Source organism: Taudactylus pleione, unplaced genomic scaffold (assembly GCF_031769625.1).
Source record: "Taudactylus pleione unplaced genomic scaffold, aTauple2 ptg000644l, whole genome shotgun sequence".
NCBI lineage: Eukaryota > Metazoa > Chordata > Amphibia > Anura > Myobatrachidae > Taudactylus > Taudactylus pleione.
The window spans coordinates 2311064-2338396 of NW_028285046.1; the positions used below are offsets into that span (position 1 = coordinate 2311064).

Genomic DNA, 27333 nt, shown 5'->3' on the forward strand with positions numbered 1-27333 from the left:
GAGGGGGTCACTTACATAAGAACCAATTGTATATTGCCTTTCCCAACAAAGTTTTGGGCATGAAATAAGTTGGCGAAGTTGGCACAGGCACCAAATTATACTATTTTGAATAAGTAGCTGTAAACTTAAAAGGGTTAAATAGCCTTGGGCTACACATTTGATACCTCCAACCAACATAGAAGGGTCACTTACATACGAGCCACTTGAAAATTGCATGACCCAACAAGGTTTTGGGCATAAAATAGGCTGGCAAAGTGGACACTTGTACAAATTGTATTCATTTGAATAAGTAGCTGTAGTGTAGTAAGGGTTGAATAACCTTGGGCCACAAATGTGACCTTTGCACCCTATAGAGGTGACCCCACTTACATAAGAACCATTTGTATATTGCCTTTCCCAACAAGGTTTTGGGCATGAATTAGGCTGGCAAAGTGGGCAAAGGAGCAAAATGTATTGATTTGAATAAGTAGTTTTAGTTTGCAAGGGTTAAATAGCATTGGGCCACAATTTACACGTGAAACAAACAAAGATGAGTCACTTACATTTGATCAACTATTATTTTGCCTGGCCCAAAAAGGTTTTGGGCATAAAATAGGCTGGCAAAGTGGACACTGGTACAAATTGTATTCATTTGAATAAGTAGCTGTAGTGTAGCAAGGGTTAAATAACCTTGGGCAACAAATTTGGCCTTTGCAACCTATAGAGGGGGTCACTTACATAAGAACCAATTGTATATTGCCTTTCCCAACAAAGTTTTGGGCATGAAATAAGTTGGCGAAGTTGGCACAGGCACCAAATTATACTATTTTGAATAAGTAGCTGTAAACTTAAAAGGGTTAATTAGCCTTGGGCTACACATTTGATACCTCCAACCAACATAGAAGGGTCACTTACATACGAGCCACTTGAAAATTGCATGACCCAACAAGGTTTTGGGCATAAAATAGGCTGGCAAAGTGGACACTTGTACAAATTGTATTCATTTGAATAAGTAGCTGTAGTGTAGTAAGGGTTGAATAACCTTGGGCCACAAATGTGACCTTTGCACCCTATAGAGGTGACCCCACTTACATAAGAACCATTTGTATATTGCCTTTCCCAACAAGGTTTTGGGCATGAATTAGGCTGGCAAAGTGGGCAAAGGAGCAAAATGTATTGATTTGAATAAGTAGCTTTAGTTTTGCAAGAGTTAAATAGCCTTGAGCCACAAATTTGAGACTTCCAACCAAAAGAGGGGGGTCACTTACATATGACCCACTTATATTTTGCATGGCCCAACAAGTATTTGGGCATGATATAGGCTGGCAAAATGGGCAAAAGTACAAATTGTATTAATCTGAATATGCACATGTAGTGTTGCAAGGGTTAAATAGCCTTGTGCCACAAATTTGACATTTGCAACCAACAGAGGGGGGTCACTTACATATGAACCACTTGTATTTTGCCTGGCCAAAAAAAGGTTTTGGGTATGAAATAGGCTGGCAAAGTGGGCACAGCTGCAGATTGTATTGATTTGAATAAATAGCTGTAGTTTTGCAAGACTTCAGTAGCCTTGGGCCTCAAATTTGACACTTGCAACCAACAGAGGGTGGTCACTTACATATGACCCATTTATATTTTGCCTGGCCCAACATGGTTTTGGGCACAAATTTGGCTGGCAAAGTAGCAAAGGTGCAAAATTTATTGATTTTAATAAGTAGCTCTAGTTTTGCAAGGGTTAAATAGCATTGGGCCACAATTTACACTTGAAACAAACAGAGAAGGGTCACTTACATATGTTCAACTATTATTTTGCCTGGCCCAAAAAGGTTTTGGCCATAAAATAGGCTGGCAAAGTAGACACTGGTACAAATTGTATTCATTTGAATAAGTAGCTGTAGTGTAGCAAGGGTTAAATAACCTTGGGCAACAAATTTGGCTTTTGCAACCTATAGAGGGGGTCACTTACATAAGAACCATTTGTATATTGCCTTTCCCAACAAAGTTTTGGGCATGAAATAAGTTGGCGAAGTTGGCACAGGCACCAAATTATACAACTTTGAATAAGTAACTGTAAAGTTAAAAGGGTTAAATAGCCTTGGGCCACAAATTTAACCCCTCCAACCAACATGGAAGGGTCACTTACATATGAACCACTTATATTTTGCCTGGCCCAACAAGGTTTTGGGCACGAATTAGGCTGGTAAAGTTGGCAAAGGAGCAAAATGTATTGATTTGAATAAGTACAGATCTGCCCAGCTATTTTGTTGCTCATGGCGTGGCGTGAGTCGCGCCATGGACTTGTGGCGTGGCGTGCAGGCCTCTGAGTCGCGCCATGGACTTGTGGAATACTGTGGTATTCTTCAACGAAGGATATGCTACGGCATGTAATTCAGTGCTTAACCGCTGGGTGGCGAGTGCTCCACTTTTGTAATTGCATGTAATACAGTGCTTAACTGCTGGGTGGCGAGTGCTCCACTGTTGTAATTTGTACTGAATGCCTTGTACAGAATGCACACTAAGTACGGTAGTAGTGGGATCTGTATGAGAGAGAGCTCTCTGTATTACACGTTTGGCGCTATGGTGGCTGTCAGCCATCTGCGATGGATTAGAAATGGAGGGGGGTACAATGGGATCTGTGGCGCCAAACCATACGCCATGTAGCGCTATGCCATCACAGAGCATGCGCAGTTGGCTGTATTACTGCAGCCGGTACAGTACTGTATGCTGTTGAATTTCCATCTCTGGCGGGCGCATGCCCAGTAGGAGGGTTGCGATGGGATTTCTGGCGCATGTCCAGTGGGGACGAGAGTCATACACAGTGCGCATCAGGTCCCTTCCCCCAAAGCAAGCAAGAGCCTCACCTTACCATAATAAAGGAAGCTTTGTTAATCCATTTACTGTAAGCAGTCAGCTCTGCCCTAGTGTCCTGAAAAGTGCTACGAATTGTGACCATTGCTAAGGACACCATCCCCCGTCTGCTAGGACAACTAGTGTGCCGCTATGAATGTGCCTGTACTGAATATTAAAAACTGACGATGCCGTTGAATTTTGCACCACAGAATAGTGATTTTATAACTGCAGAAACTGTTAGTGAATCTACTGTCTAGAATGAGAGACAGGGCTCTGTATCACAAACTGTGCGCTCAAAAAGCAAAATGCAAACATGCGACAGCGTAGATGCGGTATCAGCCTTATGCACCATGGCTATGTCCCTTGGACTGTGTCTGAGAGTAGTTTCCGACTGTGAGAGAGCGCTCTGTGTTCAAAGCTGACAGTGCGTTTGAAGCGCAAAATAGCGTTGCACAGCAAACTTATGACATTGGTGATGCTGCTCCGACCATGCACACTAAGTACGGTAGTAGTGGGATCTGTATGAGAGAGAGCTCTCTTTATTACACGTTTGGCGCTATGGTGGCTGTCAGCCATCTGCGATGGATTAGAAATGGAGGGGGGTACAATGGGATCTGTGGCGCCAAGCCATACGCCATGTAGCGCTATGCTATCACTGAGCATGCGCAGTTTTCTGTATTACTGCAGTCGGTACAGTACTGTATGCTGTTGAATTTCCATCTCTGGCGGGCGCATGCCCAGTAGGAGGGTTGCGATGGGATTTTTGGCGCATGCCCAGTGGGGCCGAGAGTCATACACAGTGCGCATCAGGTCCCTTCCCCCAAAGCAAGCAAGAGCCTCACCTTACCATAATAAAGGAAGCTTTGTTAATCCATTTACTGTAAGCAGTGAGCTCTGCCCTAGTGTCCTGAAAAATGCTACGGATTGTGACCATTGCTAAGGACACCATCCCCCGTCTGCTAGGACAACTAGTGTGCCACAGAATAGTGATTTCATAACTGCAGAAACTGCTAGTGAATCTACTGTCTAGAATGAGAGACAGGGCTGACGGTGCTGTGTATAGCATTACACCACAAACTTGTGACAATGTAGTGATAGTGATTTCATGACTTTAGAAACTTTTCAATCCCGTGATGCCCACACTACTTTGCCACTACGGTTATGACTACATTACAGTGCACCACAGACGCCTGCCGTAACTAGTGAATTAGTGTCGACGTGCGTCGTGCGATGTACGGCGTGCGATGTACCACGTGCGTCACTGGCTAGTGAAAATGCCTTCTATGAGGGCAAGACGCTACTCGTCCGGCGAGCTCTTTGTCTTGGTGAAGTGGTGGGACCAAGCGTTCCCCACAAACCAAGAGAAAGAGCTCGCCTATAGAAGCACGAGCAGAGAAATCTATCGCCTATATGGCGTACGGCGAAAAGTACGCTCACTCCAGCACAGGTGGTCGGACCTGCTGAGGAGGGACAGGCCTCGCCTAGAGCGAATTCGGAGGCGAATAATTCGAAATAAGTACAGCATTGCTGTATAATCACATGAAATACAGTATACTGTACAATAACGAATACAGTACAATGCACGACTCTGACATACTCTACATTACTGTACACTGCACTGTAGGGTGTTGGATACTACAGTATCTGACGATGACTGACAGTTGTTAACACATACTGACATGACTGGCAGACATTTGATTGACAGGCTGATTAAATCTACAGTACTGTACATGGACTAAAGGGTTACACACTATTGGTCGACATGGCTTGTTTGATTAATAAATTAGTAACAAAAGGCAAGTTGCTTGATCCACCATTCTAATGTCTGTCGACCAAATCTATGTTAACCTACAGTACTGTACACACTATTTTTCTGTGCTGGGCCTGCCCCCTTTGTCTGACATTATTACTGTACGTCATGGACAGATTCAGGGGTCTCCAATCAGCTCCCAACTGTCATCTCACAGGCTGTGTTTGAAAAATGAAATTTGGGAGCTTATTGGCTGGTATCTTATCACTTCTCACTCTGTGCCCCATTTACAAACGAAGGCAAATACCAGGGGGAATTTTCGTTTGGTATCACTGTGATACAAACGAAAATTCCACTGGTACTGTATTTATTAATACCGTACTTACCCCTCCGGCGAGGTCTCGCAAAGTCCTCAGCGGGGTCCTCCGCTGGGTTCGGGCTCCAGTGTCATGCGCATGTGCCATCTTGTACAGCTCGTGGGGTGGCGACAGTGCCACCCACATAGCCTATGTGTGACGTTGCACCACTTGCTCATACAGTACTTTACTGGACTGTATATTTTTTTATATACAGTACAGTACAGTACCATACTCTTTTATGTTGGGCCCAATGCCAGCTTCACAGACTACAGTAGTTTTTCTACTACAGTGTACTGTATTGGTTTGTATTTTAATCAATAGCTAATTCCCTAAGGCCATCTACAGTACTGTACCGTAATCCCTTTCCAATTTGGAATAGAGGTCTGAACTCTTGTTTTCAAATTCTCCTTAATGACGACATGTATTTTTCCCCACAGGGCGAGAAGCCCCCCCTGCCCCGGCAGCGCCACCACCGCCGCCACCACCACCACCACCACCGGCAGCAGTCGGGCCCAGTGGGCTGAATTTTCGGAGTAAGTACAGTACACACTACTCTACACTGTTCTCTTTCTCTCTCTCTCTCTCTCTCTCTCTCTCTCTCTCTCTCTCTCATTTGTGTGTTTGTTTTTGGTGTTATGGAGACTCTGGTCAAAATTTGTACAGTTTATTTGTTTAAAAATGGTTTTGAGGGAAACTGACAGTACAGTGTTATTTTTCCACAGTCCTACCTCCACGACCACCAGCACCTTCTGCAGCCTCCTCAAATGACAGTGGTAATGATTACAACAGTTACAGTATGGACACAATAGTGTAATGCTACTGCCTTTTTGATTTTTTGTATAATATTTTTTTTCTTATACTGTACACACAGACAGACTCGTCATTGATGAGGAGGCTGCATGAAGCCCCATGCTCTGTAAGTACAGTACACCACATTGTTTTCTACAGCACTGTATATCTCTCCTTTTCTTCCCTTGTCAGTGTCTCTCTACCTACGGTATCTCTTTCTCTCTCTCTCTCTTTATCCCTCTCTCTCTTTCTCAGTGTCTCTCTTTTCTGTACTAGTGTAATAGTAACATTATTTTTTTTCAACAGTATCAGCAACGGAAGCCTACATTCCCGGGCCCAGTGGCCTCATCTGGCCGCGTAAGTACACTACACCACATTTTTTTCTACAGTACTGTATCTCTCTCTCTCTCTTTATCTCTCTCTCTGTTTCTCTCTCTCTCTCTCTTTCTCTCCCTCTTTCTTTCTCTTTATATTTCTCTCTCTTTAATTTTCCTCTCTCTCTCTCTTTTTCGCTCTCTTTCCCTGTTTTTCTCTTTCTTTTTCTCTCTCTCTCTCTTTCTGTCCCTGTCTCCCTCTGTTTCTCTCTCTCTCTCTTAAAACATCTCCAACGCCTTCTCCTTACACAATAATTGTTTCTGTCATTGTGTATTTTAGTTGAAGACATTGAAGTGCCTCAGCCCTCCCCAGGGCAAGATGAGGACCCAGACTCCCCTCCCCAGCCAAGTAAGTACTGTATACAGTTTTACACTGTAGGACATTTTGTATTAATAATGTAATACCATGTAAGTACAGTACTGTAAATCTCTGCTTTATTTCCCTAGTCTCTCTCTCTTTCTCCCTCTCTCTCTTTCTTTCTCTTTCCCCCTCTTTCTCTCCCTCCCTCTTTCTCTCTCTCTTTTTCTCTCTCTCTCTCTCTCTTTCTCTCTCTTTACATGTTTTTTCCCACAGTTACAGAGACCATACCCCCAGCTGGCCCCAGCGAGAGTCTGCGTAAGTACAGTACTGTACACTACAGTACATTGTTCTCTCTCTCTCTTTTTCTCTTTCTCTCTCTTGCTTTTTCTTTCTCTGTCTCTTTCTCTCTCCCTCTCTCTCTTTCTTTCTCTCTCCCCCTCTATCTCTCTTTCTCTCTACCTCTTTCTTTCTCTCCTTCACTCTCCCCCCTCTCTCTCTCTTTATCTCTGTCTTTCTTTCTCTTTTTCTCTCTCTCTTTTTCTTTCTCTGTCTCTTTCTCTCTTTTTGTCTCTCTCTTTTTCTCTCTCCCATTCTTTCTCTTTCTCTATTTCTCTATCCCTCTCTCTCCATCTATCTTTCTCTTTCTCTCTCTCTGTTTCTCCCTCTCCTTTGTTTCTCTCTCTCTCTCTCTCTCTCTCTCTTTTTCTCTCTCTTTCTCTCTCTCTTTCTCCCTCTCTTTCTTTCTCCTCTTTCTTTCTCTCCCTCCCTGTCTTTCTTTCTCTCCCTCCCTCTCCCTCTGTCTCTCCCTTTCTCTCTTTCTTTATCCCTCTCTCCCCCTCTATCTTTCTCTTTCTCTCTCTCTCTCTCTCCCTCTCCTTTGTTTCTCTCTCTCTCTTTTTTTTTCTCTCTTTCTCTCTCCCTCTCTTTTTTTTCTCTCCCTCCCTCTCTTTCTTTCTCTCCCTCCCTCTCCCTCTCCCTCTGTCTCTCCCTCTCTCTCTCCCTCCCTTTCTCTCTTTTTTTTCTCTGTCGTGTGTTTTCATAAATTTTTTGACTTGTCAACATTTGTTTTTCTTTGACACACAGATGACTGCTTTATCGTGGAGGCAGGCAGCAGCCCTGCCCCGATCTGTAAGTACAGTAGTGTACTGTACATTACATTGTTCTACCACTATATACTTACTGTCTCTCTCTATCTCTCCATGCATCTCCAACCTCTTCTCAATACACACTAATTATTTCTCTCCTTGTGTTTTTCTTATTTTCCAGTACTGTACAGTATGTTTCGGTGACCTGTCTTTAGGTGCATACACACTAGACGATTTGGATGAACGCTAACAATATTGTTCAATGATATAGTACAGTACATTATACAGTGTTGTTCATATCATCTAGTGTGTACTGTATGCAGTAAATCACCAAGGATGCGTGTGCGACATTTTTCCATATTGTTTTCATGCAAAATGACAATTTTTTTTTACCCACAGTGCAAGGCACAGAAGGGCACCAGCCTCCCAGGGATGACTGGAAAAGGAGGCAATCAATTTTGTGTAAGTACTGTACCGTCCACTACTGTACATTGTCTTCTACTGTATCTCACTCCTTTTTTTTACGTTCACAGTGTCTCTCTCTCCCTCCCGTACTACAAAGACCCATCTCACTTGCTCCGGTGCTCGCGTGCGCACTGCCGGACAATCGACCCGGTTGCGCGCGGATCTGAATCAGGCCCTACTGTAATTCTTTCTCTACTGTACTTGTATAACAGGAACATTCTTTTTTTTCCCACCACAGTTCTGCAACAAGGAAAGCCTCGGCGCCAGTCCCCCACTGACCCAAAATAGGGTTTTTGCCCGGGTAAGTACTGTACCTTACACTACTACAGTATACAGTACTATAAATTGTCTTCTACTGTATCACTCTCTTTTTTTGTGTGTTTGTATTGGTGTTATGTACAGTATGGAGGTGTTATTTTTTCTACCGTATAATCGTTTTTTCTTAAACACACAGTAAAAAAATTAAAACAGGAGCAGCCGGAGCCACAGCTCCCTGGCCTCTGTATGCGTAAGTAGAGTACTGTATCTTTTTCTGTCTCTCTCCCTCTCTCTGTCTTTCTCTCTCCCTCTCCCCCCCCTCCTTCCCCCCCTTCCTTTCTCTTTTTCCCTCTCTCTTTCTCTCTCCCTCTCTGTCTCTCCCTCCCTCTCTCTTTTTCATGGTTTTGATGGAAACTGTTCTTTTTCCACAGTCCTACCACCACCAACGGCGGCAGCGGCAGCGGAGGCACCACCACCACCAACGGCGGCAGCGGAGGTGGAGGCACCACCACCACCAATGGTGGCAGCGGCGGCACCACCACCCTCCAGTGGCATTTACATGCCGCGTAAGTGCAGTACACCACATTCTTTTCTACAGCACTGTATCGCTATCCTTTTTTACCCTTGTCAGTCTCTCTCTCTCTCTCTCACTCTCCCCCATCCCTCTGTCTGTGTTTGTTTTTGTTGTTATGGAGGCTCTGTTCAAGATTTATGGTGCGTACACACTGGGCGATAAAGTGGACGACTCAGGGAGCATATCGTGTAGTGTTTACGCACCATTACACAGTTTATTTGTTTCCAAATGGTTTTGATGGAAACTGTTCTTTTTCCACAGTCCTACCACCACCAATGGCGGCAGCGGCAGCGGAGGTACCACCACCACCAATGGCGGCAGTGGAGGTACCACCACCAATGGCGGCAGCGGCGGCACCACCACCCTCCAGTGGCGTTTCCATGCCGCATAAGTGCAGTACACCACATTCTTTTCTACAGCACTGTATCGCTATCCTTTTTTACCCTTGTCAGTCTCTCTCTCTCTCTCTCTCCTTCTTTCCCCCCTCCCTCTGTCTGTGTTTGTTTTTGTTGTTATGGAGGCTCTGTTCAAGATTTATGGTGCGTACACACTGGGCGATAAAGTGGACGACTCAGGGAGCATATCGTGTATTGTGTACGCACCATTATACAGTTTATTTGTTTCCAAATGGTTTTGATGGAAACTGTTCTTTTTCCACAGTCACACCACCACCAACGGCAGCGGCACCACCACCATTTTCCACATTTAGAACGCGGCTTGCCGCCCTGAGTAAGTACCGTGCACTACTGTACTGTACATTGTGCCCTCCTTTTTACAGTGCCTCTCTCTTCCTCCTGTACTCCAAAGACCCATCTCCAACCTCTTCTCCTTACACACTAATTGTTTCTGTACTTGTGTAACAGGAATATTTTTTTTTCCCCACAGTGCGGGAACGTGGAAGGCCACAGCCCCCCACCAGCCAGTTGCCAGAACCTGGGCCAAGCAGGCCTCACAGGCCGTGTAAGTACTGTACCCTACACAACTGTACAGTATATTGTCTTCTTCTGTACTGTCTCTCTCTCCTTTTTTTTGTTTTCACAGTGTCTCTTTCTCTCTCTTCTTTACTACAAAGACGCATCTCCAACCTCTTCTCCTTACAGACTTTGTATATATATATATTTTTTTTTATAAAGGACATTACTCTAAAGGTGCCCATCCACTTAAAGATACCGGTATGACAACCACTGCATGATTACGACATTGTAATCATGCAGTTGTTTGTCAGTACAGTAAGTGATGAGCCTACTCTGAACAAGCACTTGTTCAGTGCAGGGTCATCATTCATTTGCAAACATGTTTTGCAGATACTGTACAGTAATAGTCATTAAATTGTGGGAGGTTACTGTACTGTATCTGCACCGCACCAAAAGTATCCCTCTGTCTGCCAGCTTCAGTCAGTATAATCACCTTTGGTGTAGCAATGTTTACACTGTATAGTACTTTTCCTGCATTGTACCGTACTGTAGCCATTGTATTGTTCTGTTTGTTTATGTACTGTACAGTACTTTGTTAGGAGCTACAGTAGCCAAACCATTTACAGTAGCACCATACCATACAAAGGTAAATACAGCACTGTTAATGTGAATATATTTTTTTCCAATACAGTCTTCAGTCATGGACCCTCAGGGAGGCAGGGACCCCAAGGGAGGCAGGGACCACGCCTGACTCGAGGTAGAGTACAGTATTTACGTTAGTGTCAAGATTGTACAATATTGTATATTAGTGTTGTAATACTGTACCCTTTTTTTTCTCTCCACAGAACAAATTATGTTCTTTTTAGGCCTGTACCGGCAGATGGCCCACCACCTGGTGGATCTTTTTTTTAATTTTTTGGTCACCTTATTTTTGTTTATTTATGATTTTTATTAAAATTTGTTTTATTCAGTACAACGTTTTCTGTCTTTACTTGGTTCTGTGGATAAAGTACAGTATACTGTATTTACATTTATTGATACTGTAACAACTAAAAGGTAAGAAAATACAGTACAGTAAGTCACCCATTCAGTACTTTTATTAATTGCACACCACTCTTAAGGGGTGATTTAATAAAGCTTGGAGAGATAAAAAATTCGAGAAACTGTAAATACAGTAGCACCAACCAATTAGCTACTGTACTACAGTAACTGTCATTTTTCAAACACAGCCTGTACAGTGACAGTTAGGATCTGATTGGTTGGTGCTATTTATCTAAAATTTTATCTGTCTAAGCTTTAACTAAATAAATACACGACAAGAGTAAACTTTTTTTTAGCTAATCACGTGTTTTTGCTCCAATGGGTGAAAAAGTGCCAACCAATGTGCTCCCAACTGTCATCTCACAGGTGGTGTTTGAAAAATGACAGTTGGGAGCTGATTGACTGACACCTTATCACTTTTTTATCACTTCTCACTCTGTCTCCTAACACTGCTTAGTACAGTAAATACACCCCTTGGAGTGAAAAGACGAGACCGGCTAAAAAAAGTAAATAGACCACCCCTAAATTGAAAACGTCCCTCAGTGTATACAGTACTGTATGTCTACTGTACTGTATTCTACTGTAAGTGCCGGGCAGCTTGAAATCACTGTGATGGGCAACAGGGATACTGTACAGTATATGACTGTGGGCGGCAACCCCCATCGGCCGGCGCGCCCCTGGTGAGTGAAATCCTGGCCAATATGACGATACACCCCTGCATCTGTGTGTTATTGACTTTTTGTACCTTTTTAATGACAGATGCACGTGTTGGGTCTCAGGCGCACTTAAAGACTGAATTACATACAGTACAAACACCAATTGTATAAATTAATGACAATTTTTATTTAACCTACAGTAACATGCTTTACAGAGGGGGGGGGGACTTCTTTAGCTTTCCACCCCAGTAGTCCTCTACTGTCCCACGCTTCTTTCTTCTGCGCTGGCATGTCCTGGAGTTCCGAGCTGGACACGGACATGACTACTGTACAGTACCTAGGAGGAAAGAGATGACGTGAGAACAGTCCTTACTCAATGCCGACCGATACGCCCTACTGGACCGAGGACTACACTAAAAGGACTACACGTAATGAAATCAGACGCATGCGCTATGTAGTTTAGGAAAAGTGACATCTGGTGGGCAAAATGTTGTATTACACGTAATGACTTATTTCACTTCTAAACTTTCTTTGTGGCGCGACTCATGGCGTGGTGTGTGGCGTGCCATGCGTGGCGTGAGAGATAACGCTGTGATGCCACGTTATAGCTGGGCACATCAGTAGCTTTAGTTTTGCAAGAGTTAAATAGCGTTGAGCCACAAATTTGACACTTCCAACCAAAAGAGGGGGGTCACTTACAAATGACCCACTTGTATTTTGCCAGGTTAAAAAAGGTTTTGGGCATGAAATAGGCTGGCAAAGTGGGCACAGCTGCAGATTGTATTGATTTTAATTAGTAGCTGTAGTTTTGCAAGGCTTCAGTAGCCTTGGGCCTCAAATTTGACACTTGCAACCAACAGAGGGAGGTCACTTACATATGCCCCAATTATATCTTGCCTGGTCCAACAAGGTTTTGGGCACGAATTAGGCTGGCAAAGTAGCAAAGGAGCAAAATATATTGATTTGAATAAGTAGCTTTAGTTTTGCAAGGGTTAAATAGCATTGGGCCACAATTTACACTTGAAACAAACAGAGAAGGGTCACTTACATATGATCAACTATTATTTTGCCTAGCCCAAAAAGGTTTTGGGTATAAAATAGGCTGGCAAAATGGACACGGGTACAAATTGTATTGATTTGAATAAGTAGCTGTAGTGTAGCAAGGGTTAAATAGCCTTTGGGCCACAAATTTGACCTTTGCAACCCACAGAAGGGGGTCACTCACATAACACCCACCTGTATTTTGCCTTGATTAACAAGGTTTTGGGCATGAAATAAGCTTTCGAATTTGGCACAGGCACCAAATTATACCATTTTGAATAAGTAGCTGTAAACTTAAAAGGGTTAATTAGCCTTGGGCCACACATTTGACACCTCCAACCAACATAGAAGGGTCACTTACATACGAGCCACTTGAAATTTGCATTACCCAACAAGGTTTTGGGCATAAAATTGGCTGGCAAAATGGGCACAGGTACAAATTTTATTCATTTGAATGAATAGCTGTAGTTTGGGAGGTTTAAATAGCCGTGGGCCACAAATGTGAAACTTGTAATCAACAGAGCAGGGTCACTTACATATGACCCAGTAATATAGTGCCTGGCTTAACAATGTTTTGGGCATGAAATAGGCTGGCAAAGTGGGCACAGATTGTATTGATTTGAAGAAGTAGCTGTAGTTTTGCAAGGGTTAAACAGCCTCATGCCACAAATGTAACCATTGCCACCTACAGAGGGGGGCACTTATATTGGACCCACTTGTATTTTGCCTGGCCCAACAATGTTTTGGGCATGAAATATGCTAATGAAGTTGGGACAGGCATCAAATTGTAACATATTGAATAAGTAGCTGCAGTGTTAAAAAGGTTTAAATAGCATTAGACCACAAATTTCACACTTCCGTCCAACAGAGAAGGGTAACTTACATATGACCCACTTGTGTTTTGACTGGCAAAACAAGGTTTTTGGCATAATATACGCTGACAAAGTGGACACTGGTACAAATTGTATTGTATTGAATATGTAGCTGTAGTGTTGCAAGTGTTAAATAGCCTTGGGCCACAAATTTGACAGTTGCAGTAAACAGTAGGCGGTTAATTACATATGACCCATATGTTTTTTGCCTGGCCCAACAAGGATTTGGGCAAGAAATAGGCTGGCAACATGGGCACAGGCACCAAATTATGCCATTTTGAATATGTAGATGTAGTGTTGTAAGGGTTAAATAGCCTTGGGCCACAAATTTGACATTTGCAACCTACAGAGGGAGTCACTTACATAAGAACCATTTGTATATTGCCTTTCCCAACAAGGTTTTGGGCAGGATATAAGTTTGCGAAGTTGGCACAGGCACCAAATTATACAATTTTGAATAAGTAGCTGTAAAGTTAAAAGGGTTAAATAGCCTTGGGCCACAAATTTAACCCCTCCAACCAATATAGAAGAGTCACTTACATATGAGCCACTTGAATTTTGCATGACCAACAAGGTTTTGGGCAAAAAATTGGCTGGCAAAATGGGCACAGGTACAAATGATCTTTATTTGAATAAGTAGCTGTAGTGTTGCAAGGGTTAAATAGCATTGGGCCACAAATGTGACACAGAGGGGTATCACTTACATGTGATCCACTATTACTCTGGCTGGCACAACCAGTTTTTGGGCATGAAATAGGCTGGCAAAGTGGGTACAGGCACAATATTTTACCATTTTGAATTAGGTAGCTGTAGTATTGCAAGTGTTAAATAGCCTTGGGCCACAAATTCGACACATCCAACCAACATAGAATGGTCACTTACATATGAGCCACTTGTGTATTGACTGGACCAACAAGGTTTTGGGCATAAAATTGGCTGGCAAATTGGGTACATGTACAAATTGTACCATTTTGAATTGAGTAGCTGTAGTGTTGCAAGGGTTAAATAGCCTTTTGCGAGAAATGTGACCATTACAACGTACAGAGGAGGGTCACTTACATAAGAGCCACTTGTATTTTGCGTGGCCCAACAATTTTCTGGGACTGAAAAAGGCTGGCGAAGTGGGCACAAGCACAATATTTCACCATTTTGAATTAGGTAGCTGTAGTGATTTAAGGGTTAAATAGCCTTGGGCCACAAATTACACTTGAAACAAACAGAGAAGGGTCACTCACATATGACCAACTTTTATTTTGCCTGGCCCAACAAGGTTTTGGGCATTTAATAGGCTGGCACAATGTTCACAGGCACCAAATTTCCTCATTTTGGACAAGTAGCTGTAGTGTTGCCAGGGTAAATAGCCTTGGGCCACAAATTTGACCATTGCAACCAACAGAGGGATGTCACTTACATGTGATCCACTTTTTTTTTTTGCCTGGCTCAACAAGTATTTGGGCATGATATAGGCTGGCAAAGTTGGCAAAGGTACAAATTGTATTAATTTGAATATGTAGCTGTAGTGTCGCCAGGGTTAAATGGCCTTGGGCCAAAAATTTGACATTTGCAACCAACAGATGGGGGTCACTTACATATGAACCACTTGTATTTTGCCTGGCCCAAAAAGGATTTTGGCAAGAAATAGGGTGGTAATGTGGGCACAGGGACCAGAATTTCTATATTTGAATAAGTAACTGTAGTTTTGCAAGGGTTAAAACCTTGGGCCACAATTTACACTTGAAACAAACAGAGAAGGGTCACTTACATATGATCAACTGTTATTTTGCCTGGCCCAAAAAGGTTTTGGGCATAAAATTGGCTGGCAAAGTGGGCACAGGTACAAATTTTACTATTTTGAATTAAGTAGCTGTAGTGTTGCAAGGGTTAAACAGCCATGAGTCAAAAATGTGACGATTACAACGTACAGAGGAGGGTCACTTACATAAGAGCCTCTTGTATTTTGCTTGGCCTAACAATGTTCTGTGCATGAAAAAGGCTGGCGAAGTGGGCACAGGCATAATATTTTACCTTTTTAAATTAGGTAGCTGTAGTGTTGCAAGGGTTAAATAGGTTTGGGCCACAAATGAATCAATTGCAACCAACAAAAGGAGGTCAATTACATATGACCTACTTGTATTTTGCCTGGCCCAACAAGGTTTTGGGCATGAAATAGGCTGGCAAAGGCACAATATTTTACAAGTTTGAATAAGTAGCTGTAGTGTTGCATGGGTTAAATAGCCTTGCACCACAAATTTGACTTTTGCAAGCTACATAGATGGGTCACTTACATATGACCCACTTGTAATTTGCCTGGCCCAACAAGTATTTGGGCATGATATAGGCTGGCAAAATAGGCAAAGGTACAAATTGTACTATTTGAATTAGGTAGCTGTAGTGTTGCAAGGGTTAAATAGCCTTGGGCCACAAATTTGACAATTGCAAATAAACAGAAGGAGGTTAATTACATATGATCCACTTGTATTTTGCCTGGCCCAACAAGGATTTGGGCAAGAAATAGGCTGGCAACATGGGCACAGGCACCAAATGATAACATTTTGAATAAGTAGATGTAGTGTTGCAAGGGTTAAATAGTCTTGGGCAACAAATTTGACAATTCCAACCAACAGCGGGGTGTCACTTACATATGATCCACTTGTATTTTGCTGGCCCAACAAGGTTTTTGGTCATGAAATAGGCTGGCAAAGTGGGCACAGGTTCAAATTGTATTGATTTGAATAAGTAGCTGTACTTCTGCAATGGTTAAATAGCATTGGGCCATAACAATGACACATGAAACCAATAGAGGGGGTCACTTACATATGACTCACTTGTACTTTGCCTGGTCAAACAAGTTTTTGGGCATGAAATAGGCTGGCAAAGTGGGCACAGGCACCAAACTATACTATTTTGAATAAGTAGCTGTATTTTTGCAAAGGATAAACAGCATTGGGCCAATAACTTGACACTATTAACCAACAGGGGGGTCTCATACATATGACCAACTTGTACTTTGCCTTGGGCAACAAATTTGACAATTGCAACCAATAGAGTGGGTCACCTTCATATGACCAACTTGCATATTGTATGGCCCAACAAGGTTTTGGGCATGAAATACGCTGGCTAAGTGGGCACAGGTACAAATTGTATTTATTTGAATAAGTAGCTTTAGTGCACACTTTTTGCACATGTGCATGGGCCGGTTTCTGAGAAATATTTGTGGGAATCGGCCCAAATCGGAAGTTGAGATCAGTGCACTTGTTAGCAAATAAAATAGTAAAATATAACTTTATAATTACATTCTTTCAAAATAAACTTTATTTTACAAGTACAACCCAACACCCACCAGCCAGGGGTGCCAAGGATAGCCCTGGGATATTATGCCAGGCCCAGGGTGCCCTGGAGAAGTGGAACCCCTTTTATTTGGGATTTGCCATCTTCCAAGGGATCCCCGGCCTGGGCTGACTAGTGATCAGGTACAAAGCTTTGGCCAGGGTACTCGGTGAAAGGGTTTCCCAGCTGTGGCATTACACCACCACTAGAAAGAGTCAGGTGCTGGTTATGGAAAATACAGGGGACCGCTAGTCATTTTGTCTCCTGTATTTCCACAACCAGGACCGGCTCAACAGAGACTTGTGCTGGTTCATAAGATACAGGGGAACCATACACATTTTCTCACCGGTATTTTAAGAACCAGGACAGGCTCAACAGAGCTTGGGTCTGGTTATACTTGTGGATGGGGGGGAGGGGCACACATAATTGTTTTTTTTACACTCAGACACATGCATGGATCTCACTGAGCTGTGCATGTTTCTGTGTAACTTGGACCTGCTCAGGCTAGACTCACATTCTCAGACAGTGGCCTTATTCAGAGATGGACGGAATTGTACAGCCGCACACAAGCAGCTGTGCAATTCCGTCCATTTAAAATGCAAATACAGAAGGAGATGTCAGACACATCCTTACTGCATCTGCATGATCTCAGCACTGCGACCATCAGTCCCGATTGTTGCCCCTTCAACCAGGCTGCAGCAGCTGAAGCTTGCGAGGGCAGGAAGTCTACGTGCACCCACGCAGACCTTTGCCACTTCCCTCCCAGAAAACGGGGGCAACGCGCACTCATTTACAGGGTCGCTGCCTGGGAATGCGCCCGATCCGCCACCTAAACGCCACAGACTGTCATTCAGGCTGCGGCTGTGAGGCTCTGTGAGTGAACTCGCAGTTGGAGGGCTGCACATATATAGTTAAACACTCGCACTCTATTACATTGCCCAACTTGTATCCTCACAATGGCAAAACATCTAGATGGGTCTTTTGCCATTGTGAGTTGTGGGGGGTAAGAAACGTGAGTTTGCATGTTCTCGTACCCTATTACTGTTTACACAGGGTTACTAAAAATGTGGGAGAATAGCTCCATACACACACATGTTACAGACTTGGACACTATTACATTTGTCCCATCTCTAATTACATTGATGGAGTGATGCAGAAGATTGCATTAAAGGATACTTAAATGATCTGAATATAGAAAATGAGAGGGAAGACAGTCGCAGGCAATTTCAAAATTACATGTACCTACTCCATTGTGGGAGGGATACAGCAAGGTGACAAGTGCGGTCAAACCCCGAAAATGCGGGTTTGACCAGTGGCGTAACTTCATCCCAGGTGCCCGGAGGCAAGATAAATGTTGGTGCCCCCCCCCCAAAATTAAAATGTACCACCCCCCCAGCACCTATGCCAGCCCCAGCTGCCGCCCCCCTATGCAGTTCCCCAGTAGTGGTCCCCCTGTGCAGTGCCCTCTGTAGAGGTCCCCCTATGCAGTGCCACCTATGTAGTGCCCCCCCCGTAACATCCTCCTTTGCAGTGCCCCAGTAGAAAGGGCCCCTGTAGTGCCCCCAGTAGTAAGCCCCCAGTAGTAAACTCCCTGTAGTGCCCCCAGTAGTAAGCCCCCAGTAATACCCCCTGTAGAAAGCCCCCTGTAGTGCTCCCAGTAGTAAGGGCACCTGTAGTGCCCCCAGTAGTAAGCCCCCTGTAGTGCTCCCAGTAGTAAGCCCCCAGTAGTAAAATCCCTGTAGTGCCTCCAGTAGTAATCCCCCCGTAATGCCCCCTGTAGTAAGCCCCCAGTAATGCCTCCTGTAGTAAGCCCCCTGTAGAAAGCCCCCAGTAATGCACTGTAGAAAGCACCCTGTAGAAAGCCCCCTGTAGTAAGCCCCCAGTAATGCCCCCTGTAGGAAGCCTCCAGTAATAAACCCCTGTAGTATTCCCCCTGTAGTAAGCCCCTGTAATGCCCCCTGTAATGCCCCCTGTAGTTAGCCCCCAGTAAAGCCCCCTGTAGTGAGCCACCAATAATGCCCCCTGTAGTGAGCCCCCAGTAATACCTCCTGTAGTGTGCCACCAATAATGCCCCCTGTAGTGAGCCCCCCCCGCGAGCGCACATACAAAAAAAAAAAAAAAAAAAAAAAAACACCAAAAAACAATACTTACCTGAAGCCCAGCTCCAGTGCTGCTACCTTCCATCCCCAGCGCCTGCTCCTCGGAATTATGGGAGTGATGTCATGACATCACTCCCATAGTGCATTGCGGAACTGGAAGCGGAGCTCAGGAGTGAGCTCCGTTCCTCCGGCTACCGCCGGTGGGAAAAAATGAGCCGGGCGCCTGCTCTTAACACACTCAGCATGTGCCCGGCAAATAGGGGGTGCAACAGTACCCCCCCGTATTGACGCCGCTGGAGGTGGAGCGCCGATCAGCGGCGCTCCATCTCCATAGCAGTGCCCGGAACGGCCTGGGGGACAATAGAGCCAGGTGCCCCCTTAAGGGCTGGAGCCCGGCGGCAAATGACTCCATTGTCTCCAGGAGTTCCGCCACTGGGTTTGGCCACATTTCACATATGCATGAAGCCCTGGAAAGTGATGCACTCCGGGGCTTGGTTGCTGTGGGTAACACTATATGCCTGATGTGGGTATAGCTTACAAATCGGTTTCTCGGATGGCAGATCAGTCTAATTTATAAAATGGTCCCTGTGCCCACTTTGCCATCAGATTTCCTGCCCAAAATCTTGTTGGGCAAGGTCAATTGCAAGAGAGCATTTTGTAAGTGACCCCCCTGAATAGGTTCACAGTGTCAAATTTGTTTCCCAAGGCTATTTAACCTTTGCACAAATACAACTACGTATTAAAATGAATAAATTGGTGCCTGTGCCCTCTTAACCACCCTATTTTTTGCCCAAAACCTTGTTGGGCAATGCCAATTGCAAGTGGGCCACATGTAAGTGACCCCCCTCTGTGGATTCGGATTCCAAGTGTCAACTTTGTTTCCCAAGGCTATTTAACCTTTGCTCAACTATAGCTACGTATTGAAATGCATAAATTGGTGCCTGTGCCCACTTTACCACCCTATTTCATGGGCGTCCATAATTAAAGGACAACGTCATTGTACACGTCACCTCGCATTTATTTGACCGAAGCACTCTCAGTGGTCATCCCACCTAATAAGATTTACAGCTTCAATTAATTTGGGAAAAAAACACCTTGCTATGTTACAAATTATATATTGACCATTGGGCTTAAAGCATTGGGACAACAAAAGAGACTTTGTTGTGTTTGTTAATCATGAAAAAACAACAACATTCTCAAGCCATTTTTCCTTTGTTTGTAAAATAAATAAAATACCTACTTTTTTCTGACAAAATAAACATCAACATGATGATCTTGATTATTTCCACACAGATTCTCTTGCGAGCTTGTACTGGAATGTTATGTCCAAAAGAGAATCTGGCTAGTGCCTCCTGGATGAGGGTATCCGTAACCCTACAAGGAATAACTTGACATTGTATCCAGCCATTGCTATCCAAAGGGAGCTTTAAAAAAATTTACATTTTGAAAAAAAATATAATAAAAACAGAACACATGTTTTTTGTTTAAGATAATCCATTAGGTATTTGAAAAAAAAAAAAAAAAAAAAAAAAACCCTCTCCATCTGTCTATATGTTCATTTTAATTTAACATATATATATATATATATATATATATATATATACAGTCAGGTCCATAAATATTGAGACATTGACAGAATTTTCATATTTTGGCCTCTATTCACCACCACAATGGCTTTGAAATGAAACAAACAAGATGTGATTTAACTGCAGACTTTCAGATTTAATTTGAGGGTAATTACATCCAAATCAGGTGAACGGTGTAGGAATTACAACGGTTTCTATATGTGCCTCCCACTTTTTAAGGGGCCAAAAGTAATGGGACAAACTAAACAATCCTAAATCTAATTTTCACTTTTTAATACTTTGTTGCAAATCCTTTGCAGGCAATTACAGTCTGAAGTCTGGAATGCATAGACATCACCAGACGCTGGGTTTCATCCCTGGTGATGCTCTGCCAGGCCTCTACTGCAAATGTCTTCAGATCCTGCTTGTTCTTGGGGCATTTTCCCTCCAGTTTTGTCTTCATCAGGTGAAATGCATGCTCAATCGGATTCAGGTCAGGGGATTGACTTGGCCATTGCATAACATTCCACTTTTTAGCCTTAAAAAACTCTTTGGTTGCTTTTGCAGTATGCTTCGGGTCATTGTCCATCTGCACTGTGAAGCGCCGTCCAATGAGTTCTGAAGCATTTGACTGAATATGAGCATATAATATTGCCCGAAACACTTCAGAATTCATTCTGCTGCTTTTGTCAGCAGTCACATCATCAATAAATACAAGGGAACCAGTTCCATTGGCAGCCATACATGCACACGCCACGACACTACCACCACCATGCTTCACTGATGAGGTGGTATGTTTTGGATCATCAGCAGTTACTTTCCTTCTCTTCTCTTCCCATCACTCTGGTACAAGTTGATCTTTGTCTCATCTGTCCATAGGATGTTGTTCCAGAACTGTAATGGCTTTTTTAGATGTTGTTTGGCAAACTCTAATCTGGTCTTCCTGTTTTTGTGGCTCACCAATGGTTTGCATCTTGTGGTGAACCCTCTATATTCACTCTTGTGAAGTCTTCTCTTGATTGTTGACTTTGACACATATACATCTACCTCCTGAAGAGTGTTCTTGATTTGGCCAACTGTTGTGAAGAGGTTTTTCTTCACCAGGGAAATAATTCTTCTGTCATCCACCACAGTTATTTTCCGTAGTCTTCCGGGTCTTTTGGTGTTGCTGAGCTCTCCAGTGCGTTCTTTCTTTTTAAGAATGTTCTAAACAGTTGATTCGGCCACACCTAATGTTTTTTCTATCTCTCTGATGGGTTTGTTTTGATTTTTCAGCTAATGATGACTTGCTTCATTGATAGTGACAGCTCTTTGGATCTCATATTGAGAGTTGACAGCAACTGATTCCAAATGCAAATGTCACACCTAGAATCAACTCCAGACCTTTTACCTGCTTAATTGATAATGAAATAATGAGGGAATAGCCCACATCTGTCCATGAAATAGCTTTTGAGTTGATAGTCCCATTACTTTTGGCCCCTTAAAAAGTGGGAGGCACATATTGAAACTGTTGTAATTCCTACACCGTTCACCCGATTTGGATGTAATGACCCTCAAATTAAATCTGAAAGCACATCTTGTTTGTTTCATTTCAAAACCATTGTGGTGGTGAATAGAGGCCAAAATCTGAAAATTCTGTCAATGTCCCAATATTTATGGACCTGACTGTATATATCAGATCCAATGGCACAGCACTCTCCTTCCGTGTAATCATCAGCCACGGTGCCTGCTTGTTTAGCATCCATATACATTCCAATAAGCGGCACTCAGTGGTCTTACTTGGGATGAGTGTTTACCCGCTTGTGCTGTGCATTGCGAGCAATTGCTTGTGTTGCATTTCGTCACTCGTAGCAGCTGCGAGCAATCGTGCCTTAGCGACCGGCTCTGAATCAGGTCCTGTATGTGGTATTCTTTATGTCAGGTAAGGGTTATAATGCTTGGGGATTTGCTGTCAGGGTTTTAAACCAAGTTCTAAAATATGCTTCAGTGCTTTAACTCCGGAAGGTATAACATGGAAGCTTCTTTAGACAACGGAGACAGCTCAGGTGAACTTGCTTAAATCCACTTTACCTTGGCACAGTGGGCCTGATTCAGAAATGTACGCAATGCCAATATTTACGTAGATTGAGCGATTTTTTGCCGTTGTGCATGTGTGCAAGATGCACGCGCAGCAATTGTTACGCAATATTTTCATCTGCAAAGTGAGTGCCAGGTAGTTAGCATTTGGGGGAGGTAAGCAGGGGTGGGTAGGCAAACGCTGGCGTGTCTAACCATTTAAACGCTGTTTCAGGGGCGTGCATAAATGAGCCAGTGTGATCTCCTATGCAACATAAGAGCTCTGTGCGTGTCAGGATAGCTGCAGTGTTTGCGGCTGGTCAGACTTGCCGAATATGATGCATGGCTGCCCGATCTGCACTAATATTACTGATGTTTACGCTGGTGCGTGAAGTCTGACGGATATGAGAGGGCAGAAGTGGGCATCCCTATGCTCAGGTAAGCTTTGGAAACAGGATACTATAGCAGCTGCATTCCGTGCAAAATCAGATTCCATTGCATTAGCGTCTATCTCTAAATCAGGCCCATTGTGCCCTGCACTTCATCTCGCAGTGTGTGAGATGTATATAAAATTGTAAAGACATTAAAGGCAGATTGTATACATTTTTATATGTATTTTAATAAAATGAACACAATAGTTTGTGGCTTTTATTAATGCAAATGAAGGGAATAATCTAATTGTTTATTGAGCTTAACTGACATTTAAAACTGTACAAGTATAATACTGCGGACAGATATTGCAGATGAGACAAACGAATTTTATACATAAATGCTATTCCACCAGTGACCACATGAGGTCGCTGCTGCTGCACAGATTAGTGCAGCTACCAACGTTCAATATCCGACATATTATTAAAGAGCAAAAATTCCAAAGCTGTTCTAGCTGAGCGCCAACACAGGATACAGAATGTACATTAGTGGAATCGCCTTGGCAATACTTTTGCTTAAACTTGATAAATAAAAAAAAAAAAAAAATGTATAAAAGACTGGAAGAGCACGTTACTATCAGCCCAGAATAGGGATCACAGCAATAGTTAAAGCCCGATTAGAGAGGAGGTGGGTGGCTCTTAGAAGAGCCTTTGTGTTTATGTGGGAAGGAGAAAGAAAGCAGATCACTTGGCGCTGGTGTACTTGGTGACGGCCTTTGTGCCCTCGGACACGGCGTGCTTGGCCAGCTCTCCCGGCAGCAGCAGTCGTACAGCGGTCTGGATCTCCCGGGAAGTGATGGTTGAGCGCTTGTTGTAATGAGCCAGGCGGGAAGCTTCCCCTGCAATGCGCTCAAAGATATCATTCACAAAGGAGTTCATGATGCCCATAGCCTTGGAGGAGATGCCGGTATCAGGGTGCACCTGCTTCAGCACCTTGTACACGTAAATGGCGTAACTTTCCTTTCTGGTCTTCCTACGCTTCTTCCCATCTTTCTTCTGGGTTTTGGTCACCGCTTTCTTTGAGCCTTTCTTGGCCGCCGGAGCAGACTTGGCTGGTTCAGGCATTATCAAAACACGACCTTATCGGATAAAGGAGAAAAAAGTATTACGAAAGGGGCCCAGACCTGTTGCAATTATAAGTAGCTCATGCAAATAAGGCTTTACCCATGCTAGATGCACTATTGGGTAGACGTGTCACATGATGTAAAGGCGGTCTCAAACATCCAACCGTCATTTGCTGATTGGTCAGTCCATGAATTTGTACTACATGAATTGCTGTTTAAGCAGACCAATCACAGAGCACGTAGTGGATCCGTTCTGAGTGTGTATATAACAAGGAGGGCAAGTTCACAAGCTCATTTTCGTTACTAGTTCAACCAGGTTGAGTGTATTTTAATTTCTGTGTGCCGAGCATGTCTGGAAGAGGGAAACAAGGCGGCAAGACCCGGGCTAAGGCAAAGACTCGCTCATCTCGGGCCGGTCTCCAGTTCCCAGTTGGTCGCGTTCACCGTCTGCTGAGGAAGGGAAACTATGCTGAGCGTGTAGGAGCCGGGGCCCCGGTGTACCTGGCCGCAGTGCTCGAGTATCTGACGGCTGAGATCTTGGAACTTGCCGGAAACGCCGCCCGCGACAACAAGAAGACCCGCATCATCCCCCGCCACTTACAGTTGGCTGTGCGCAACGACGAAGAGCTAAACAAGCTGCTCGGTGGGGTGACCATCGCCCAAGGAGGCGTCCTGCCCAACATCCAGGCCGTGCTGCTGCCCAAGAAGACCGAGAGCCACAAGGCAGCTAAGAGCAAGTGATTTTACTACTAGACACTCGTCCCCGCAACACAAAGGCTCTTTTCAGAGCCACCCACTACGTCCCTAAAGAGCTTATTCACGGTTTACCACTGCTAGTAAACGAGGCCGATTTAGTGGAAGAGCCATTATACGCTCTTATGTACGTCTTGTAATAGTGCAGAGACCTGCAGCCATATAATGCTATGACTGTATAGAACGTGGGGATGGTTCTGGAGAGGAATGCAGCTCCGCGTGAACTGTACAGGGAAGCCTAACATTCTAATTCAATACGTTAAAGGCTATATAACTTGCATTGAAACGGCTACTCGTGTCTTCTAGTCTGGTTGTTCCCTTTGCCATAACTTGACGCTGGTGAGACGAGAGACTTCTGCCGTTGTCGAAGGCAGCGACAGGAAAATGCGGGGGGACTATAGCGTAAACACTGTGTGATGTGTGGCTACTTAGTAAGGGACTGGTCATGTAGACCCCACCCCACCTAGAGGTGAAACGGAGCTGAGATTTTAACAACGGTCTTCCACTTGAATTGAGATGTTTATGCTTCAGCTCATTTAGAAAGATGTGGTGGCTCTGAAAAGAGCCTTTGTGTTGCGTGTAGAGGAGTGCCGAGTATCATTATGCCCTCTCCCCTCGGATCCTGCGGGCCAGCTGGATGTCTTTGGGCATGATGGTCACCCTCTTGGCGTGGATGGCGCACAGATTGGTGTCCTCGAAAAGCCCGACCAGATAAGCCTCGCTGGCCTCCTGTAGGGCCATGACGGCAGAGCTCTGGAAACGCAGGTCGGTCTTAAAGTCCTGGGCGATCTCCCTCACCAGGCGCTGGAAGGGCAGCTTGCGGATCAGCAGCTCGGTAGATTTCTGATAGCGTCGGATCTCTCGGAGGGCAACAGTCCCGGGTCGGTAGCGGTGAGGCTTCTTCACGCCGCCGGTAGCTGGGGCGCTTTTCCGGGCGGCTTTGGTTGCCAGCTGCTTGCGGGGTGCTTTCCCTCCAGTAGATTTGCGGGCAGTCTGCTTGGTCCTGGCCATCCTGCTTTATACAATGCAGTTATGTAGGCAATTAGAAGGAATGAGTGAAGAACAGCCGGCAACAACTCCATTTATGCGCAGTGCTGCGTTGTGATTTGATGAATTAAAGGCGCCCATCTTCCTGATTGGCTGACACAAAGCCGTTGAAACTTTCAAATAGCCCGCCAAGAATTTTGGTTTCCACCGTTATTAGTTATGTAAAGTATATAATATAACAGGCCAGCGCGGGTATGACACGAGTTACAATAAATAGCTTTTTCTTTTTTTGTAATTCAAATTCCAGTCGTTGTAATTTAACCAGAAATTATTTTCTTGTATTCCAGCGAGAAGCAACAATGAGTGGCTCCCTACATACGGATGGTGATATTGTATCACTACAATATAGGACTAGTGTCGGGTGTAGAGATAACGTAATAGAATCCTGTAGAGTACTGAATAGCTGCCAAGGACGGGAAAGTTTTGTGTTTAAACAAGATGATTTCTTTAAGCTACACTCACTACTGTCCGGGAGATCATAGAATATAATCGCGGTAAAAACAGCATAGATCAATATATGAGCAAATGATGCAACATTCACAATAACATGATAATCATTTTATTATTAAAGCATTAAGAATACATTTATATGGTAGGCATCAGTTGTCCTATTGTGAGCAATATTAGACCAGAGTATAATCAGAACGTCAGCATGCTTTGGACACAATGTGATACTAATGGGAAACAATAAATATTATTTTACAATTGTTTCTATTCTATGAAACATTAGTGGATTCAGACCACAATTTAAACCTCAGAAATCGGAGATACTACATGAAGAAATACAGGGCTACATTTGGGTGCCAGAGAGAGCATTGTGCGCCCCCCACCCCCCCAGCATTTTTAAATTAGGGACATAACCTGAAAAAGGGCCATGGCTTCATGGGGAAGAGATAGGGGTACTCCTTGGGCAACCAAGAGATGCTGGTGATAAAAGAAGAGGAAGCTACAAGTAAGAATGATAATAAAGTGGTAGAACAGGCCCAAACAGCGCCCCCTACTCTATGCCATGGCACAAGTCGCACTACCCTAGTTACGGCACTGGGTAGTACAAAGGGGCTCACAATATACTGTACTCAGTTGAAATAAAAATCAGAATCTATACTAAAGGCACAGTATATAAAACAGTCACTTTTATTGTTCTAGATTAATTCCAGATTTGTATTTTCGTTCTGCACATTCAATCATCTTATTTATATTTTGCTTGTTCCTTTTCCACTCTCATGACTCCTGAACATGCAATTACGTAGTTATTAGTGAGATATAATTAGTAATAAGGGTGGATAATATAATAAATTAATAATCCATATCGGTGCATATGGTATTTGGTGCTTACTAATTAAATACTGATAGGTGGTATATTTAGGGGACACAGGCTTCCCAATAGGACCCCTTGCATGTGCTTCCATCACTGGCGAGCATTGAGCATGGGTGGACAATCATTTCTGGGGGTGGCGGCCGGCGGGTAACCACACTTTAGTAAACTGTCGAGGGCCGCATGTAATATATTTTATATGTATGATACCCATCAATAAAATTGTAATGGGCTATATTGTCAGACCCGTTCCTCTATTTCCCCACACACATGTACCTTAATGCTATAAAATAAATGGAGTAAAAGGCAATGCACTGTATAATATGAGAAAAATGAAACAAGCAAAAATAATAATTTACATAACATATA

The 27333-nt window shown here is 43.8% G+C and overlaps 3 protein-coding genes across 3 annotated transcripts; 1 reads left to right on the forward strand and 2 right to left on the reverse strand.

Annotated features, from left to right (window-relative positions):
* Nucleotides 1-23416: 23416 nt before the first annotated feature.
* On the reverse strand, nucleotides 23417-23870 carry LOC148478943 (histone H2B 1.1-like). The gene has a single exon (XM_088455149.1). It carries the CDS (start codon nucleotides 23848-23850, stop codon nucleotides 23470-23472), a length of 381 nt encoding a protein of 126 aa, XP_088311275.1. The 5' UTR covers nucleotides 23851-23870; the 3' UTR covers nucleotides 23417-23469.
* A 291-nt stretch (nucleotides 23871-24161) lies between these two features.
* LOC148478944 (histone H2A type 1-like) lies at nucleotides 24162-24645 on the forward strand. Its single transcript, XM_088455148.1, has one exon. It carries the CDS (start codon nucleotides 24198-24200, stop codon nucleotides 24588-24590), a length of 393 nt encoding a protein of 130 aa, XP_088311274.1. The 5' UTR covers nucleotides 24162-24197; the 3' UTR covers nucleotides 24591-24645.
* Nucleotides 24646-25163: 518 nt separating this feature from the next.
* LOC148478945 (histone H3) lies at nucleotides 25164-25640 on the reverse strand. Its single transcript, XM_088455140.1, has one exon. It carries the CDS (start codon nucleotides 25611-25613, stop codon nucleotides 25203-25205), a length of 411 nt encoding a protein of 136 aa, XP_088311266.1. The 5' UTR covers nucleotides 25614-25640; the 3' UTR covers nucleotides 25164-25202.
* Nucleotides 25641-27333: the final 1693 nt, after the last annotated feature.

Excerpts from the sequence above, each read along its gene's own strand:
- LOC148478944 (XM_088455148.1), top strand. The coding sequence starts at position 24,198 with ATGTCTGGAAGAGGGAAACAAGGCGGCAAGACCCGGGCTAAGGCAAAG.
- LOC148478943 (XM_088455149.1), bottom strand. The coding sequence starts at position 23,850 with ATGCCTGAACCAGCCAAGTCTGCTCCGGCGGCCAAGAAAGGCTCAAAG.
- LOC148478945 (XM_088455140.1), bottom strand. The coding sequence starts at position 25,613 with ATGGCCAGGACCAAGCAGACTGCCCGCAAATCTACTGGAGGGAAAGCA.